The sequence below is a fragment of the Neoarius graeffei genome, chromosome 26 (assembly GCF_027579695.1).
Source record: "Neoarius graeffei isolate fNeoGra1 chromosome 26, fNeoGra1.pri, whole genome shotgun sequence".
Lineage (NCBI taxonomy): Eukaryota > Metazoa > Chordata > Actinopteri > Siluriformes > Ariidae > Neoarius > Neoarius graeffei.
In genome coordinates, this window is record NC_083594.1 from 21444106 (window position 1) to 21462899 (window position 18794).

At 41.9% G+C, this 18794-nt stretch overlaps 1 protein-coding gene across 5 annotated transcripts in view; it reads left to right on the forward strand.

Moving 5' to 3' along the window:
• Positions 1–18794, forward strand: part of atp2b2 (ATPase plasma membrane Ca2+ transporting 2) — a 467634-nt gene that overhangs the window by 405349 nt on the left and 43491 nt on the right. For all 5 annotated transcript variants that reach the window (XM_060910551.1, XM_060910547.1, XM_060910549.1 and 2 more), the window contains 2 exons: positions 1523–1737; positions 1917–2159. In XM_060910551.1, coding sequence (XP_060766534.1) covers positions 1523–1737; positions 1917–2159 — 458 coding nt within the window. The remainder of the gene's footprint in view (positions 1–1522; positions 1738–1916; positions 2160–18794) is intronic.

The window sequence follows — 18794 nt, forward strand, 5'->3', positions numbered from 1 at the left end:
ACTACAACTATGACTATACTTCTGCCTGAATTTAGTTCCAGTCTGGAGCAGTCACGCCACAAATAATCGCAACTATAATATCGGTTGGTGCTGCCACTCAGGGAAATAAATGCATGCAACTTAGAAATAGTCATGGAAGTTTTTTCCAAGTAGTAGCACATTATTCCGGGTCATACTGCACAGCCTGGACTTCAAAACAACCCATGTACACACTCTGGTGGTTGATAAAATACGGATAGGTCACGGACTATGGAAATATAATAAAAAAGGATACAAAATACAGAGTGGTTACGGATTTTAATACGGATGCTTCATGAATGGTAATAATTTACGGATTGGTCACGGACGTTTCAGTATATTACAGATTGGTTACCAATTTCATATGGATGATGCATCATGGATAAAAAATTAAGAAGTCTAAAGCAATTAAATGTTTGGACTGTTGAAGTTCATAATTAAAATATCTTACCTGCATTTATCTCATCTCATCTCATTATCTCTAGCCGCTTTATCCTTCTACAGGGTCGCAGGCAAGCTGGAGCCTATCCCAGCTGACTATGGGCGAAAGGCGGGGTACACCCTGGACAAGTCGCCAGGTCATCACAGGGCTGACACATAGACACAGACAACCATTCACACTCACACCTACGGTCAATTTAGAGTCACCAGTTAACCTAACCTGCATGTCTTTGGACTGTGGGGGAAACCGGAGCACCCGGAGGAAACCCACGCGGACACGGGGAGAACATGCAAACTCCGCACAGAAAGGCCCTCGCCGGCCCCGGGGCTCGAACCCAGGACCTTCTTGCTGTGAGGCGACAGCGCTAACCACTACACCACCGTGCCGCCCCTACCTGCATTTATATATTTACTTTATTAATTTACTATTGATATTTCACGGAAAATCACATATCCATGAATAAAAGATCCATGCTTTGTATTATTTTTTATTTTCCATGAATCTGTATTCTGTGACTTCATGATGCAACAAGAATGTACAAAGATGCCCGGGGAAAAATCGCACGTGCTCAGACAACATCACATGTAAACAATTACCTGATTGGTCAGATGTTTTATTGGATCAGGTTCAGGCCTGGAAAAATTGCTCCGGACACAATCTCACTGATACGGATAAACCCAGGCCTGGGCTATAGGTATCGTTATCAGTCTGGTGTGAGCACCAACCACATAAACTGCAGGAGGCTGATTCATTTATAGTTATCGTTATAGTTATAGTTATTGGTATTGTGGGACCGGGCCTTAAGACACTGCTTTTGGCACTTTGAGGAAACCTTTAAACGATCTATCAATGTTTCTAAATATTCTATTGACTTTATTTTTTAATAAACAGCTGCAATGTTATGCACTGTATTCAAATGGTAATATATAAGCGCTCTTAACACAGAGAGTCTCCCAACAACTAATGTTGTCCTTACTGCTTTTCTGAACTTATGAATAAGATATGCAATTTGTAAGTTGTGTTTTTGATCCATGCTAACAGCTCATTAAATTGATTCCTCAGGTTTGGTGATGTCTGCCATCACGGTCATCATCCTGGTGCTCTACTTTGCCATTGACAACTTTGTGCTGCAGAAGAGACCGTGGCTCCCAGAATGCACTCCGATTTATATTCAGTATTTTGTGAAGTTCTTCATCATTGGCGTCACAGTGCTGGTGGTGGCTGTTCCTGAAGGCCTGCCACTGGCTGTTACTATCTCTTTGGCCTACTCTGTCAAGGTATAACATGCATCTGTTTACAGATTTCCCTCAGACTGTGCTTTGGTATATGCATGGTTTATGTGAGCATTATATGGTTAGCAATGTTTATAAAGTATTATTTTATGTTGCATGTGCAAAAAGCCCCATTATGCTCTTGTTGCTTGGATTTTAATTGATCTGCCATTGCATATTTGTAGAAAATGATGAAGGATAATAACTTGGTACGCCATCTGGATGCCTGTGAGACCATGGGCAATGCCACTGCTATCTGCTCGGATAAAACAGGCACATTGACCACTAACAGGATGACAGCAGTGCAGCTGTACATTGGCGATGTTCATTATAAAACCATCCCAGACCCAAGTTCAGTCCCACCAAAAACTCTCGACTTTCTGGTCAATGCCATATCCATCAACAGTGCTTACACTACGAAAATTCTGGTAAGATACAATGTTGTTCTTCTACTTGTGAAAAGTCTTAAAATCAACCAAACCATGTTCGAAAGACAATGATAAATTGATTCATTTGGCAGGTACACAAAAATCCTTGGTTAAGAATAAAAATGGCACAGAATCACATACACTCTTATCTAGAAAACCAGATTCACTATACATATTGATGATGCCTCCAAGCCTTTGCGCCCCAGCCCATTCCTTATGTTCAATAACCTTCATTTGCATATTGGAACATGATTGGCTGTTACATGATTGGTATGATGTATGGTATTTACACTTGCTTGTCACATGTTCAACACTAATTTAAATTTTCCAGTAAGATTTTAAGCTGCAGTGATTTTTTAAAATTTAAAAAACTGGTAACGGAAACAAATTTTTAAAAATTTATTTAATGAATTCATTCATTAAAGGAGAACTGAAGGCAAATTTTTTATTATCAAAATTCTATTTATCTCATTTTATTAAATGTAGGAATGCATTTTTGATAGCTATTTTGTCACTGCTATAGCAAGTTATGAGTGTTTGAAATATGCTATGTAATCAGTCCATATGTCGAAGCAATGGCCATAAACAAGATTTGTTGAGACCTGTGCGAGACTTCGTAGAACGGAAGTAAAACGTACAGTGGAAATCAAAGTGACCAACATCTCCCAACATTGTCAAAAGATGCACGCGCCTTCTTTTGAATGCTGATGTAATCAAGCCAGAAGTTTTGTTTGTTTTGATAGCAATCGGGAAAGTTTGAAAAAAGTAGGCAGTAATCGTCATTTAAACTCGTTTTTGTGCAATACTTCATTTGGAAAACAGTTTTCAAAATGGCGGCACTGACACCTGGCTGACACTTCATGTTTCAAAGTCTCGCACAAGTCTCGTGAAGATCGCGCGGATAAGTGATGCCTGCCATGGACCAAACGAACTAAATTCAACACGGCTAAAAACCGAATAGGCCGATGAGTATAATATTTAATTGCAATTAGTTGCCAATACAAGTCACAATATAAGGTTACTAAAACCGAAAATGTAATTAAATAACACGTTAATTAAGAAATAAAGCAAGTTTAAAAATGACTTCAGTTCTTCTTTAATGCAAGGCAGGCTACAATACAAAGGTAAACAAAATTAAAGAAAACATGCCCCTGATTTTTGCATTTGTTAGTCATATTAAAGTGAATCCCTGCTGTGTTCAGCCATGACTTCACTTTATAAGATGAAAGATAAAAATAAGATAAGATATATGAAGCATAAATATCTGTAGTATCCACGCCTTTCCTGCGAGAGACAATGGGGTCGCCATGACACCCACCTCTCCCGGATGCCGGTCTCCGATTTCCAGTTTATCCAAGCAGTTGAGACTGGGGGAGCCGAACATAGCTGAGCGGAGTTAACTACGACAACCACATTTTAGTCAGAGAGTAATGTCTTTTTAAATTATGTCTTTTTCTGGTTCAACGTGTGCCATCGTGGCGTGCACAAACAACTTGCGAAGGCTTAAAGATTTTATGAATGGAATCTGTTTTGAGCACAAATGGACTTGCAAGATGTGTTGTCCAGCACCATCTGCGCTGCTCATCTGTACATGCGATTCCTGTCTTTCCACTAACCACTGCATTTTGGACCTGAATCAAGAACATTAATTCTGTGGAATTGTTGTTCAGGTTATTGTACATTATTCAAACATTACACTACATTACAGTCATTTAGCTGACATTTTTATTCAAAGCAACTAACAATAAGTGCATGTAGCCAAGAGAATCCAAGAGCGACCAGTGCTGATGTACTAGTGTAAACAAATAGTCTACAAATAATATCTGGAATGATCAGGGTAGTTAAGAAGTTGAAGCTTGGACAAACACAGAGACAAGGAATTATTTAAGTATGGTATGTTTCTTGTTGGGCGGCACGGTGGCGTAGTGGTTAGCGCTGTCGCCTCACAGCAAGAAGGTCCGGGTTCGAGCCCCGTGGCCGACGAGGGCCTTTCTGTGTGGAGTTTGCATGTTCTCCCCGTGTCCGTGTGGGTTTCCTCTGGGTGCTCCGGTTTCCCCCACAGTCCAAAGACATGCAGGTTAGGTTAACTGGTGACTCTAAATTGACCGTAGGTGTGAATGTGAGTGTGAATGGTTGTCTGTGTCTATATGTCAGCCCTATGATGACCTGGCGACTTGTCCAGGGTGTACCCCGCCTTTCGCCCGTAGTCAGCTGGGATAGGCTCCAGCTTGCCTGCGACCCTGTAGAACAGGATAAAGCAGCTAGAGATAATGAGAGAGATGTTTCTTGTTGGGTGGCATGGTGGCGTAGTGGTTAGCGCTGTCGCCTCACAGCAAGAAGGTCCGGGTTCGAGCCCCGTGGCCGACGAGGGCCTTTCTGTGCGGAGTTTGCAGGTTGTCCGCGTGGGTTTCCTCCGGGTGCTCCGGTTTCCCCCACAGTCCAAAGACGTGCCGGTTAGGTTAACTGCTGACTCTAAATTGACCGTAGGTGTGAGTGTGAATAGTTGTCTGTGTCTATGTGTCAGCCCTGTGATGACCTGGTGACTTGTCAACTGGGATAGGCTCCAGCTTGCCTGCGACCCTGTAGAACAGGATAAAGCGGCTAGAGATAATGAGATGTTTATTGTTTCCAAAGTTTGACAGCATCTGCATTAAAATGGTTAGCCTATACTTCTCTCCTAGTGTTTGCTTCTTGAGCCTATACATATACAAATTGAGCTTATATGATATTTGGCAGATGCTTTTGTCCAAAGCAAATTACAAACACTACATTATTAGTAAACCAATACAATCGCGCTACTCTGACATAGCATATCTTCCAGATGATAGCTGCAGCATGACTGCAGGATTTCCCTTTTTTTTGCTCTGACTTGGCACAACCTCAGCCTTCAAGCAAACAAACTCGCCCTCTCTTTTACAAGTCATTTTGCCAATTTTATTACTGTGTAGATAATTGTATGCCTCCATGCTTTTGTAGTTCCTTCGCTCCTCGCCATCAATGCCCTCACTGAGAATAAAATAATTGACAATGTCAACATAGCTGACATTGGGCCAGAACTTCATGTCGTCTATTCATTCCATGAGGGTGGACGGATGGGGTACTTTGATTGTATTATGCCCAGAGCACGTCAGAAAATCAGACCTGTGTAGCCATCTTTTAGTCATCTTTGATCTTATCTACCTAACAGTTAGTGTTAGCTACAAATCGCAACACAATGGAGCGGAAGAAACTGTGGGTGCAATCAGTTAATTATTGAAATTAAGTGATCAATCTCATTAAATCAGTCTCATTAAATTTTGAAGGTCAATAATTAAAATGAATCAATCCCATTGAATCGTTTACTTTGACTCATTTGAATTGAATCATACCATAGAATCAGTCTCATTTGAAGTGAATCATTTAGTGAATCGTTCAATGAATCGTTCAATGAATCGTTTAGTGAATCATACCATTAATCCTGGATGAATTACCAAACAGCTAGATTATGGTATATTTCCAAATTATTACGATCACTTACCATATTACATAACTTATATGCACCTTTTTGAATTCTTTGAGAAGATTGGGGACTTCATATATCGTTCACACAAATAAACACAGTTTGTTTAATAAATGAATTTATTATAACAAAGATAAAAATAATAAATCAATATATACAAGCAGTGAGGTGTGTATATACATGTGTGGTGTGGTGTGTGTGTATGGCCTAGCTTGTTGCTAGCTAAAACAAAAGAATGTTATCTAAATAGAACAAAGGATTAGCTCTGTTGCTAATGTGCGCTTGTGTGTATGAAGGACTTGACCATGTGTTTAGCCTCGTGTAGCTAACTACACGTGGTGGAGGCCTAGATTAGCCTTGTGTTGCTAGTATGTGTTTGTGAAAGGACTTGACCATGTGTTTAGCCTCGTGTAGCTAACTACACGTGGTGGAGGCCTAGATTAGCCTAGTGTTGCTAGTGTGTGTTTGTGACTGGCTACGTGGCCTGAACAAAAACTAGCTTGTGGATTTCTAGCTGAGGTGTGGTTTATCAGGCCTGATGGCCTGCTGAGCACATGTTAGGCCTTGATTAGCTTTGTGTTGCTAAGCAGACAAAGGGAAGCTGTAGCTAACCCACTAGCTCAACCATACTGAATCCACTGAAATCTTGATGAGATCAAGATGTTTAATGATGAAATTAAAATGTTAGTAAGAATGAGAAAAAGAGAGAAGCATGCACCGCCTATTAAACAATTGAGAGAACATAGAACCAAAATAAATCAACACGCTGCGTGTTTAACAGTGTAACAATAAACCTGGGTTTAAATTCACACTATTTCAATAAAAGCAAATTCCTAAGACTATCCTAATTATGCCCAAATGCCAAAATCTTACTTAATCCTGCCTTTAGCAAGATATGAAGAAATATTCGCCGGTGTAGTCTCGGGCCTCGCCGTGGGAGCACGTGAGCCGCTCGTGATGGAGGCGTAGAAACTTTCGGGTCCAGCGGAGCACTTGGGTGGTTCCCGTAGAAAGCAGAGGATTCTTGGTCCGAACCTCAGCGTTCGTGAGGAAAAGTCTCTGATCAGAATAAGATGCACAGTGCTTTTGAGTTAAAAAGGATTCAATCGCTTCTTAACTTTTAACTGCCTGGGCTGCAGTCGTGACGTCACTTCTAATACAAGTAAACTGGTTGTAACTCAGGTTGAGTTTAAAGATCACGCGACTCTAGAGTTTACCTTTGCCAAGGGTAAGAAAGAAAATCGCGCTGAGTGATGGATCTTGCAAGAAAGAAGACGTCTTTTTGGGTGGAGAGCATCCCTTTTGTGCGTCTAGACTCGTTGAAATCCGGACGCGAGAGACAAAATGGCGGAGCTTCCGCTTGGATTTATGCGTGCATGGCGGACTGACGTAGATGATCCCGCCCCGGCGTGACGTAGGTCAACGCGGAAGTAGGCTGATGGGAAATGTAGTTTCTTAAAGAGACAAAATGGCGGCATGATACCTACAAAAGATCCCGGCTTCTGCTATGATGCAACAATGAATCATGGGAAAGGTCATAGTTCAGGAAAGTTGTGGATAGACCAACTATTCTGTACTATAAATGCACCACAGGTTTCTGAGAAAAGCTGGTGAATGCAGTGCAAAAACGAAATGAAATCTGTTTTAAAATCTATTAAGAGGTGGTAAGGGAGCAAGGGGTATTGGCTCACGTATGTCAACATAGTTGTGATGTGCTCCTGACAATTGAGGGCTAAAGGCTCAAAATAAATACTAAACTGTTAACACTAGAATTCTGAGGGCTACGGGAATTTTCATCCCAAGCTGAAGGGGGTGCTCTGCCTCTTTCTCAATACACAAGCTCACCTCTGTGATAATTGTTATGCAAATGTTGAGTGCTTGTCAGTTTGAGCGAAGCAGCACCTGAAAAAGAGAAAAAAAAGTGTGTGCACGTGCAGGCTTGATATACATGAATGTGAATGATCATTTTTTTAGTAGTAGTGATACTGTAAATATAAAATCTGTATAGCACAGCTAGATTTATCACTTTAATAATAAATAACCTGGGCGGCATGGTGGTGTAGTGGTTAGCACTGTTGCCTCACAGCAAGAAGGTTCTAGGTTCAAGCCCAGTAGCTGACGGGGGCCGTTCTGTGCGGAGTTTGCGTGTTCTCCCCGTGTCCACGTGGGTTTCCTCTGGGTGCTCCGGTTTCCCCCACAGTCCAAAGACATGCAGGTTAGGTAAATTGGTGGCTCTAAATTGACCGTAGGTGTGAATGCGAGTGTGAATGGTCATTTGTCTCTGTGTCAGCCCTGTGATTATCTGGTGACTTGTCCAGGGTGTACCCCGCCTCTCACCCATAGTCAGCTGGGATAGGCTCCAGCTTGCCTGCAACCCTGCACAGGATAAGTGGTTACGCATAATGGATGGATGGATAATAAACAATCCTCTAACCTGAATCTCTGAATTGATCCAAAGAACTAAAAAACTATTCATTGTATCATTCTCATGGATACTTCAAATGACTTGTGTTTCATTTTTGATGAAAGATGTGTAGGTGGGTAGTATCTTTGAGCAGTGTTTGTGCTCCTGAGATTTTGTCCCATTCAGGACAAAGTGCAAGGTTAGGTGTCTTCTAAGGTTCCTTATTTTTGGACAAATTTGAAGCAGTGTCTTCCATCCATCCATTATCTATAGCTGCTTATCCTGTACAGGGTTGCAGGCAAGCTGGAGCCTATCCCAGCTGACTATGGGTGAGAGGCAGGGTACACCCTGGACAAGTGGCCAGATCATCACAGGACTGACACATAGAGACAAGCAACCATTCACACTCACATTCACGCCTACAGTCAATTTAGAGCCACCAATTAACCTAACCTGCATGTCTTTGGACTGTGGGGGAAACCAGAGCACCCGGAGGAAACCCACGCAGACACCATGCAAACTCCACACAGAAAGGCCCCCGTCAGATACTGGGCTTGAACCCAGAACCTTCTTGCTGTGAGGCGACAGTGCTAACCACTACACTACCATGCCATCCCTCATTCAAAATACAGCAATGTAATATTGTGATCAAGTTTTAAACTCTGATTAAAAGTTAGACAATTATTGTGATATGAAAATGAAATATCTGGACTCGCTTAACTAAATAAAGAATCTCATTAAAAATATAGTGACTGTTTTCATATAGAATTATATTTTACTTTCATATCTCATACATTGTGGCCTGATAAGAAGTGACACATTGTGCAGCTGGACCACAGCAGGGTGTTTAATAGTGTCTTAATAGCGCAAAGCTGGTTGAATTCCTGCAGGCACAAACACTGATGCTTAAATGAAATGGATAATTTGAACCACTGTCCCTTGATATATCGCAAATTAAGCTGCACATTAATTAATCCTTCTCTGAATTGCATTAGAAAATCAATATGAATGTATTCTAAATTAGAAAAAGCTTCAAGCAATAAAATGTAGAAATGGTTGTAACTTTTGCTCCAGACACACAGTAAGTCGTGTTAACGTGAGAGATGGCCTGCACATGGCAGGCAGTCCTCACGCCAAACAGTGCTAATTGGAATCATCACTTTCCAGCCATCTGCTTTGCAATTTAGAGCTGCATATTTTGTTATGGGAGACTGAGGTTTGTTACAACAGAGGGGTTTTTGATCCATTCAATGGTTTCGTGTTTCAGATTATAGCTTGCATTTTGTTCATAGAATAACTTTTGTGAGATGGATTAATTAAAAGAGATGTAACACGGCTGTTGCATGCTTCAAATGATCAGTTGTGTGTTCTTTATGAAGAAGAAGCCTTTATTTGTCACACACTCAAACACAATGAAATTCGTCTTCTACATTTAACCCATCTGAAGCAGTGAACACGCACAAGCGCATACACAAGTGAGCAATGAGCACATACAGTACACATACCCAGAGCAGCGAGCAGCTATGCTACAGCGCCCGGGGAGCAATGGGGGTTAGGTGCCTTGGTCAAGGGCACTTCAGCCCAAGGCCTCTCCATATTAACCTAACCACATGTCTTTGGACTGTTGGGGAAACCGAAGCACCCCGAGGAAACCCACGCAGACATGAGAACATGCAAACTCCACATAGAAAGGCCCCCGTCAGCTGATGGGCTTGAACCTAGAACCTTCTTGCTGTGAGGTGACAGTGCTAACCACTACACCACTGTGCCACCCTATGCATTTACAGTGTCTTGCAAAAGTATTCCCCCCCCTTGTGTTTGGCCTGTTTTGTCGCATTACAAGCTGGAATTAAAATTGATTTTTGGAGGGTTAGCGCCACTTGATTTACACAACATGCCCACAACTTTAAAGATGAAAATTGTTGTTTTATTGTGACACAAACATTAATTAATATGAAAAAACAGAAATCTGGAGTGTGCATAGGTATTCACCCCCCCAAAGTCAATACTTTGTCGAGCCACCTTTTGCTGCAATTACAGCTGCAGGCCTCTTAGGGTATACCTCTATTAGTTTAGCACATCTAGCCACTGGGATTTTTGCCCATTCCTCAAGGCAAAACTGCTCCAACTCCTTCAAGTTAGATGGGTTGCGTTGATGTACAGCAATCTTCAAGTTATGCCACAGATTCCCAATTGGATTGAGGGCTGGGCTTTGATTAGGCCATTCCAAGACATTTAAATGTTTCCCTTTAAACCACTCCAGTGTAGCTTTAGCAGTATGTTTAGGGTCATTGTCCTGCTGGAACGTGAACCTTCATCCCAGTCTCAAACCTCTGGCCAACTTAAACAGGTTTTCCTCCAGAATTGCCCTGTATTTAGTGCCATCCATCTTTCCTTCAGTCCTTCAGTCCTAACCAGCTTTCCTGTCCCTGCAGAAGAAAAACATCCCCACAGCATGATGCTTCACTGTAGGAATGGTGTTCTCAGGGTGTTGGGTTTGCGCCACACATGGCATTTCCCATGATGGCCAAGAAGATCAATTTTAGTCTCATTTGCCCAGACAATCTTCTTCCATGTGTTTAAGGAGTCTGACACATGCTGTTGGGCAAACTCCAAACGTGTTTTCTTAAGCAATGACTCTTTTCTGCCCACTCTTCCATAAAGCCCCACTCTGTGGAGTGTACAGCTTAAAGTGGTCCTATGGACAGATACTCCCATCTCCGCTGTGGATCTTTGCAGGTCCTTCAGTGTTATCATTGGTGTCTTTGTTGCATCTCTGATTAATGCCCTCCTTGCTCAATCTGTGAGTTTTGGTGGGCGGCTTTCTCTTGTCAGGTTTGTAGTGCTTCCATATTCTTTCCATTTTGCTATAATGGATTTAATGGTGCCCCCTGGGGGCGGCACGGTGGTGTAGTGGTTAGCGCTGTCGCCTCACAGCAAGAAGGTCCGGGTTCGAGCCCCGTGGCCGGCGAGGGCCTTTCTGTGTGGAGTTTGCATGTTCTCCCCGTGTCCGCGTGGGTTTCCTCTGGGTGCTCCGGTTTCCCCCACAGTCCAAAGACATGCAGGTTAGGTTAACTGGTGACTCTAAATTGACCGTAGGTGTGAATGTGAGTGTGAATGGTTGTCTGAGTCTGTATCAGCCCTGTGATGACCTGGCGACTTGTCCAGGGTGTACCCCACCTTTCGCCTGTAGTCAGCTGGGATAGGCTCCAGCTTGCCTGCAACCCTGTAGAAGGATAAAGCGGCTAGAGATAATGAGATGAGATGAGGTGCTCCCTGGGATATTCAAAGTTTGGGATATTGTTTTATAACCCAACCCTGATCTATACTTCTTCACAACTTTGTCTCTGACCTGTTTAGAGTGCTTCTTGGTTTTCATGTTGTTTGCTTAGTAGTGTTGCAGAGTCAGGGTCCTTCCAGAACAGGTTGATTTATACCGACATCATGTGACAGATCATGTGACGCTTTGATTGCACACAGGTGGATCTTAATTAACTAATAATGTGACTTATGAAGTGAATTGGTTGGACCAGCTCTTATTTAGGGGTTTCATACAAAAGAGGGTGAATACCTATGCACACTCCAGATTTCTGTTTTTTCATCTTAATTATTGTTTGTGTCACAATAAAACAACAATTTTCACCTTTAACATGGTAGGCATGTTGTATAAATCAAATGGTGCTTACCCCCCCCCCCCCCCCCCCCCAAAAAAAAAAAAAAATCCATTTTAATTCCAGCTTGTAATGCGACAAAACAGGACAAACACCAAGGGGGATGAATACTTTTGTAAGACACAGTATGCATCTATCTCTGTCTATGTGTCTGTACTTGATTCTTTGATACATAATTACATTAGTAGGACAGAATACATTTTAGCTTTTAAAAAAGGCTGTTATGCTGTGATTTTCTATACATTCTGCCCTAAGTCTAATTCCCTTGGCTTGAGATAGTATAGAAAGCAGAGATTCAGATAGAAAGCAGATCTTTCAGAGTCGCCCTCGCAGCAGGAGAGCATGACTTACATAACACATCTCTGCTGAGGAATAGTGAGATGAGAAAGCTTTGAAAAAACACACAAAAGGAATACTTTGATATTTATATCATTTCAGCTGCATGCTTAATTCAGCCTGCAGTCAGCAAAAGCTTTTTTGCCTTCCTCCTTGGAGAGATTCCCCCTCTTAAATGTTCTAATGCGGCATTATGTAATCAGTACATGGCCTGCTCTTCACCCAGCAGTCAGTGTTCATTGCATACACCATTTGCAGTCCCCCATTATAATGCCAAACAAAGAGGTGTACCTGTCCTAAGAAATAAAACCACCTAATTCATACAGAGTACCACTGACACAAACCCTGAAGGCTGATTCATTATAATAAATAGCGCCATCAGCGACAGTGCCATAACTATTGGAAATGTCTGTTGGCCAAACACAACACTGATGACCCATCCTTTTTCCATACTTACTTCATACATCTTTCCATCCCTTCTGATTTGCCAATTATAATTGATGGTGACTTTAATATGATCGTTAACCCAAATTTAAGAAGGACAAGAAGAGAAAGCCTTTATTTTTCACATACGCACTTCAAGCACAGTGAAATTCGTCCTCTGCATTTAACCCGTCTGAAGCAGTGAACACACACATACTGTACGTGAGCAGTGAGCACACACATACCCAAAGCAGTGGGCAGCTATGCTACAGCGCCCGGGGAGCAGTTGGGGGTTAGGTGCCACCCTGTGGTAACCTAACCACATGTCTTTGAACTGTGGGGGAAACTGGAGCACCCAGAGGAAACCCACACAGACACGGGGAGAATATGCAAACTCCACACAGAAAGGCCCCCATTGGCCAGTGGGCTTGAACCCGGAACCTTCTTGCTGTGAGGTGACAGTGCTACCACTACACCATCGTGCCACCCAAATTTAGACAGAACAACTACTGTAAATCATACAACACACTGAACTGGTAGTCCATGAAAATAGTAACTCAATTAATGTCTTAAATTTGGGGGAAAAAAAACCAAAACTCCAACTGATGAATTCACATTGTACTCAGCAGCTCACTGCAAAGACTTTCACGTTCACTTTTTTTGTTATTGTTTTGAATCATTAGAATTTTAATATTTATATCAAAAGAAAATAGGCATCCTTCCTTGAAATAAATGATTCTCCAGAAACCTTTTCTGAAATATGTACTAAGAGTGAAAGTAGTATCTTACTCGTCCTATGAGAAAAAGAAAAATACTGGAAACTAAACCCAAATCATTACAGAAAATTAAAGGTTTAGAGAAGTATATACTCAAACCCCCACCCCCACCCCCCTAAATTTCAATGCAGTGAACTGCTTAAAAAATACTACAAAGATGAAGCGAGGAAAATTTTAAATATTAATAAGTCTGGACAATGGATAACTAATCTCATTAAATGAAAAAAAAAAAACAATCCTAGTAATCAAGAACTTAGCAGGAAAGCCAGTGCAATCTCTCACTGATCAGGAATGTCCAGCCTTATCCACAAAGGGCCATTGTGGGTGCAGGTTTGCATTCCAACCAAGCAGGATCCACACCTTATTCCACCTGTTTAATCTGTTCATCTTGGCTTTCAATCGACTAGCAGGTGTGGCTCCTGCTTGGTTGGAATGAAAATCTCTAACCACATTGGCTCCGCGCAGATAGGTTTGGACACCCTGTCATAGACTATGGCAAGTGAAATCTCTCTCTGATATACCTCCACTGCACTTTTAAAATTGCATTTTTTTGTTTTGTTTTGCATGAATATTCCAGATAATTTCCTTGCTGTCCATTGTAATTTACATATATAATTTGAAAGGTCTGCAGATAACTATCCAATAACACAGTGCTTTTCTGTATTACAGAACAGACACATAGCTGAGCAAGCTTCCTGGTAGTGGCTCTCTTACAGTTCTAGTATTTCAGCTTGCGATTGTTAAGTCATTAATGTATAACTTTAACCAATAAGCTACAGTTGCCACTTAGTATGTAAATAGATTCACTTTACTACTGGGAATTCAGTTAAAGATTCAATGGCCTTTTGGAATTAGAGATACTGTAAGGGTTGGAGATGCTGCTGTCATACGCACTAATACTCTAACCTGTAGTGTGAGTTGGATGCACTAAACTTCCTGGTCTGTTGATCTCGAGTTGCCCCAACCAGTGACCTCTGACTAGAGAGATCAGCTGAAACCCTGGTATCACTCTAACTAAACCCCATAAATTTTTGATTGCAGACTAGATGTACCTATGTGGACACCTTGTGTTTTTAAGTAGGGAGGTTCTTTAGGTCATGTTGTGCATCCAAATGGGCAAATGTTCCATTACTCTGCTGTTGAGCCAGTATCAGGTATGTACTTGCTGTTAAGTGCTTTTGAGTTGGTGTTGACTTATGGTGACCTTATGGTAGTGTTGTAGTCAAGACCACCTAAACCGAGACCAAGTCATGACCAAGACCAAAGTGTATTGAGACCAAGACAAGATGAAGATTTTGAGGGGTTGAGATCAAGTCAAGACCAAGGCAGGGCGAGACTGAGTCAAGACCAGGACCAGGCCAGTGTGTGAAGGGGCAGGGAGGGGTGACAACCATTAACAGGAAGAAAGAGTTCAAATTAGCAGTGAGTCACATTATTGGTCACATTTGAAGCAGGCAATTTTACATCCAATCACAGTAACAGTGTTAACAAATAAATCAGACAATGCATAGGCAATTTAATGAAATCCCTGCAGTTGTGGTCTTGACTGGCCTTGAAATAAAATCCCAAGTCCTCTATGTCTGAGACCGAGACAAGACCCAGTAAAAATGCAGTTGATTCCAAGATGAGACAGAGACCTTCAAAGATAGTTTTGAGACCTGTCTCAAGAACTACAACACTACTTTATGGGTAGGTCTCTGGAACAGCATGGAAAGAACAGTCATTTGGGCTTCCAAAGAAACACCTGGTGTGTCCAGTTATTTGATGTTTTTGGCAGCCCACACAATATACAGTATTCACCTCCAGCACTATAATTCAAAAGTATTGCGTTTTTTCTTTTTCTTATTTTCATCCGCCCAACTTTTGCATCTACATGAAATTGTTAGACATATCACAACTTAAATAAGGCATACCTTGGTATACATAGATGCATCTGTGCAGTGAAAAGCCTTGTTTTGCAGAGCAATTTCACCAAGAGCAGTTTGTTGTCCCATTTCTTGACTGCTTGTCATTTTCTTTTTGATTATTGGTCCAAGCAGGCTGAATTTGCTTCCTATTTGTATTTCTTCATCTCCAAGATTAAATGTCTGTGTAAAAAAAAGCCTTGATAATATTTAATATGTCAGTAAACACTTTACTTGTAACCAAAACAAAAAAACATAATATCTTAGTAACTGGAAGATTGTGAGTAACTTCCTACAAGCAAATTGATATATTGATGAATCTGTTCAAAAAGCTGGTCTACCAGGACTTTCTGGTTGCGTAGAGCACGCAGCTATGATATTTCACAGTATCCAAAGAGCAAAGAAGGAGAAGTCAGATCTTGCAGTCATGTGGTGGATTTGGCAAATGCCTTTGGCTTTGTTCCACACAAAGTACTTCTGATGGCAATGCAACACTTCTGGATTCCAGAGGAAGTACAGAGTGTCATGATGAGATATTATGATAACTTCCTCATGAGATTCACTACAGAAACGTTTACAACAGCATGGCATAGGCTGGAGGCCGGGGTGGCTGCAGGGTGCACAATCTCAGTCATATGGTTTATCCTATTCATGGAGTTAATGCTCAGAGGTGCGAACTGTGGCATTGTCACTAAGAGACTGAGATCACAGAAGAATGCCTTCATGGATGATGTCACACGCCTGGCACAAACTGGTGAAGTAATACAAGCAATTCTTGCATGGCTAGATGAATTAATTCAGTGGGCAAGAATGAAATTTGAAGCAAAGAAATTGAGAAGTGGGACATTCAAAAAAGGAAAGCAAGTAAACACCAAATACATGATTGCTGGCGATGAGATACCAACAGTCGCAGAAGAGCTGGTGAAGGGTCTAGGGTGGAAATATGAAGGAAATCTTAATGACAAGTACCATGGAATTGAGATTCAGCAAATGGTGGAGGAAGGCCTCATATCAATCAATAAAACAAAGTTACCCTGCAACTTCAAAGTCTGGACACTGCACTTTGCTTTGTATCCTAGATTGATCTGACCACTAACAATCTACAGAGTAATGTGAAGTGGAGTGGAGAAGATTGAGCAACTCATGAACAACTATATCCAAAAATGGCTGGGTCTTCCTTGTATAACCACCACATCAACAGTTTACAAGAATGGAAGCATGTGCAACTTCCCCTTGCTTTAATCGTTGAACTGTACAAGTGTGGAAAAGTGTGCACAATCATGATGCTCTGTAAATCTAAAGACCATTTCATCTCTTCTGATCCTCCAGACATCAACACAGGCAGAACGTGGAATGCCATAGAAGCAACAAATGAGAACGTTGCAGAGAGAGTTATGCAGTTTAAAGATATCATGGGGGCCATACAAACAACGAAGTGAGGACTTGCAGATGGCTCATTTAAACCTTGGAATACTATGACTACTAAAGAACAATGAGATATTGTAGTAGCTGTGTCTAAGACAGATGAGGTACAGAGGTGCTACACACACCTAGTTCAGCAAAGCATTCAAGAGCAATGTGTCTCATGGGAGGAAAAAGTTATATAGAGAAAAGTGTCCTAGCAAGAAATCTGGCAATGGGAACCTGCTAGAATAAGATTTCTCATCAGATCAATTTACGACATGCTCCCGAGTCCAACTAATCAAGTCAAGTTTATTTGTATAGCGCTTTTAACAATAAACATTGTCGCAAAGCAGCTTTACAGAATTTGAACGACTTAAAACATGAGCTAATTTTATCCCTAATCTAATCTGGTGAGATAGAAGATTACAGATGATAAGTGTAGATGTGGTGTGAAAGGGACTTTGCAGCATATACTTTCGAATTGTTCCTTAGGTCTTGAATCCTGATACCTATGGATATACAACCAAGTTCTTACGGTGATAGCAGAGGCAGTGGAAAAGAAGTTAGCTGAAATCAACAGTGGCAAACTGCCTCAAGTGCCAAAGTTGCATCAAATTCTGCAAGCAAGGCTCAACTATACAGTAGTTAAATCATTGAGATCAACAAAGGATGACAGTAAATGGTGAAGACTTTGGGAAGTGAGCACAGACGTTGAAAAAACACTAGTTTTCCCTACTGTGGAAACAAGACAACGGCCAGACTTAGTTGTTTGGTATTAGTAGTGAAAGAAAATTGTGAAAATGATTGAACTTACTGTCTGCTGAGAAGCCAACAAAGATGATGCCTTCAACAGAGAAGACAACAGATACGAGGAGTTGCTACAGCAATGTGAAGACAATGGTTGGGAAGCCGAATGCCAAATGAAGTGGGCTGCCATGGCTATGTTGGCAACCGAGTTTTATCAGTGGTGACTAAGCTTGGTTTCCAGACAAAAGAGAAAACCAGAGTCATGAAAGAGATTCAGTACTAAACAAAAAAGCTTCATTCTGGCTGTGGCTCAAGAGAGAAGAAGAAGCCTTTATTTGTCATGTGCACACTCAAGCACAGTGAAATTAGTCCCCTGCATTTAACCCATCTGAAGCAGTGAACACACACAAGTAAGCAATGAGCACACATATCCAGAGCAGTGGGCAGCTACGCTATAGCACCTGGTGAGCAGTTGGGGGTTAGGTGCCTTGCTCAAGGGCCCTTCAGCCCAAGGCCACCCCATATTAACCTAACCACGTCTTTGGACTGTGGGGGAAATCGGAACACCCAGAGGAAACCCACACAGACACGGGGAGAACATGCAAACTGCACACAGAAAAGCCCCCATCGGCTGCTGGGCTCGAACCCAGAACCTTCTTGCTGTGAAGTGACAGTGCGAACCACTGCACCACCATGCCACCCACAGAGAGATGATGAAACACGACAAATGGACAGTCAGTAGCAATCAGCGACAATTGGGCTGATCTCTCAACAATGAGGGCTGCAGCCACAGAAGATACTGTAGGTCGAGGTGTATACAGCAAAACCATCCCACTAAAACATCTAAGTGAGTGCTTCTGTGGTACCTTTTGATGATTAAATAGCAATTGCCATTCCGTGAAGGAGCTGTTGATCGGTTAGCACTGAAGAGTGTTTACTACTTCTCAGATTGGTGCTTGAAAGTTTGTGAACTCTTTAGAATTTTCTATATTTCTGCATAAATGTGACCTAAAACATCATCAGATTTTCACACAAGTCTAAAAATAATAAAGAGAAGCCAATTAAACAAATGAAACAAAAGACAGGCGGCACGGTGGTGTAGTGGTTAGCGCTGTCGCCTCACAGCAAGAAGGTCCTGGGTTCGAGCCCCGGGGCCGGTGAGGGCCTTTCTGTGCGGAGTTTGCATGTTCTCCCCGTGTCCACGTGGGTTTCCTCTGGGTGCTCCAGTTTCCCCCACAGTCCAAAGACATGCAGGTTAGGTTAACTGGTGACTCTAAATTGACCATAGGTGTGAATGTGAGTGTGACTGGTTGTCTGTGTCTATGTGTCAGCCCTGTGATGACCTGGCGACTTGTCCAGGGTGTACCCCGCCTTTCGCCCATAGTCAGCTGGGATAGGCTCCAGCTTGCCTGCGACCCTGTAGAAGGATAAAGCGGCTAGAGATAATGAGATGAGATGAGATGAAACAAAA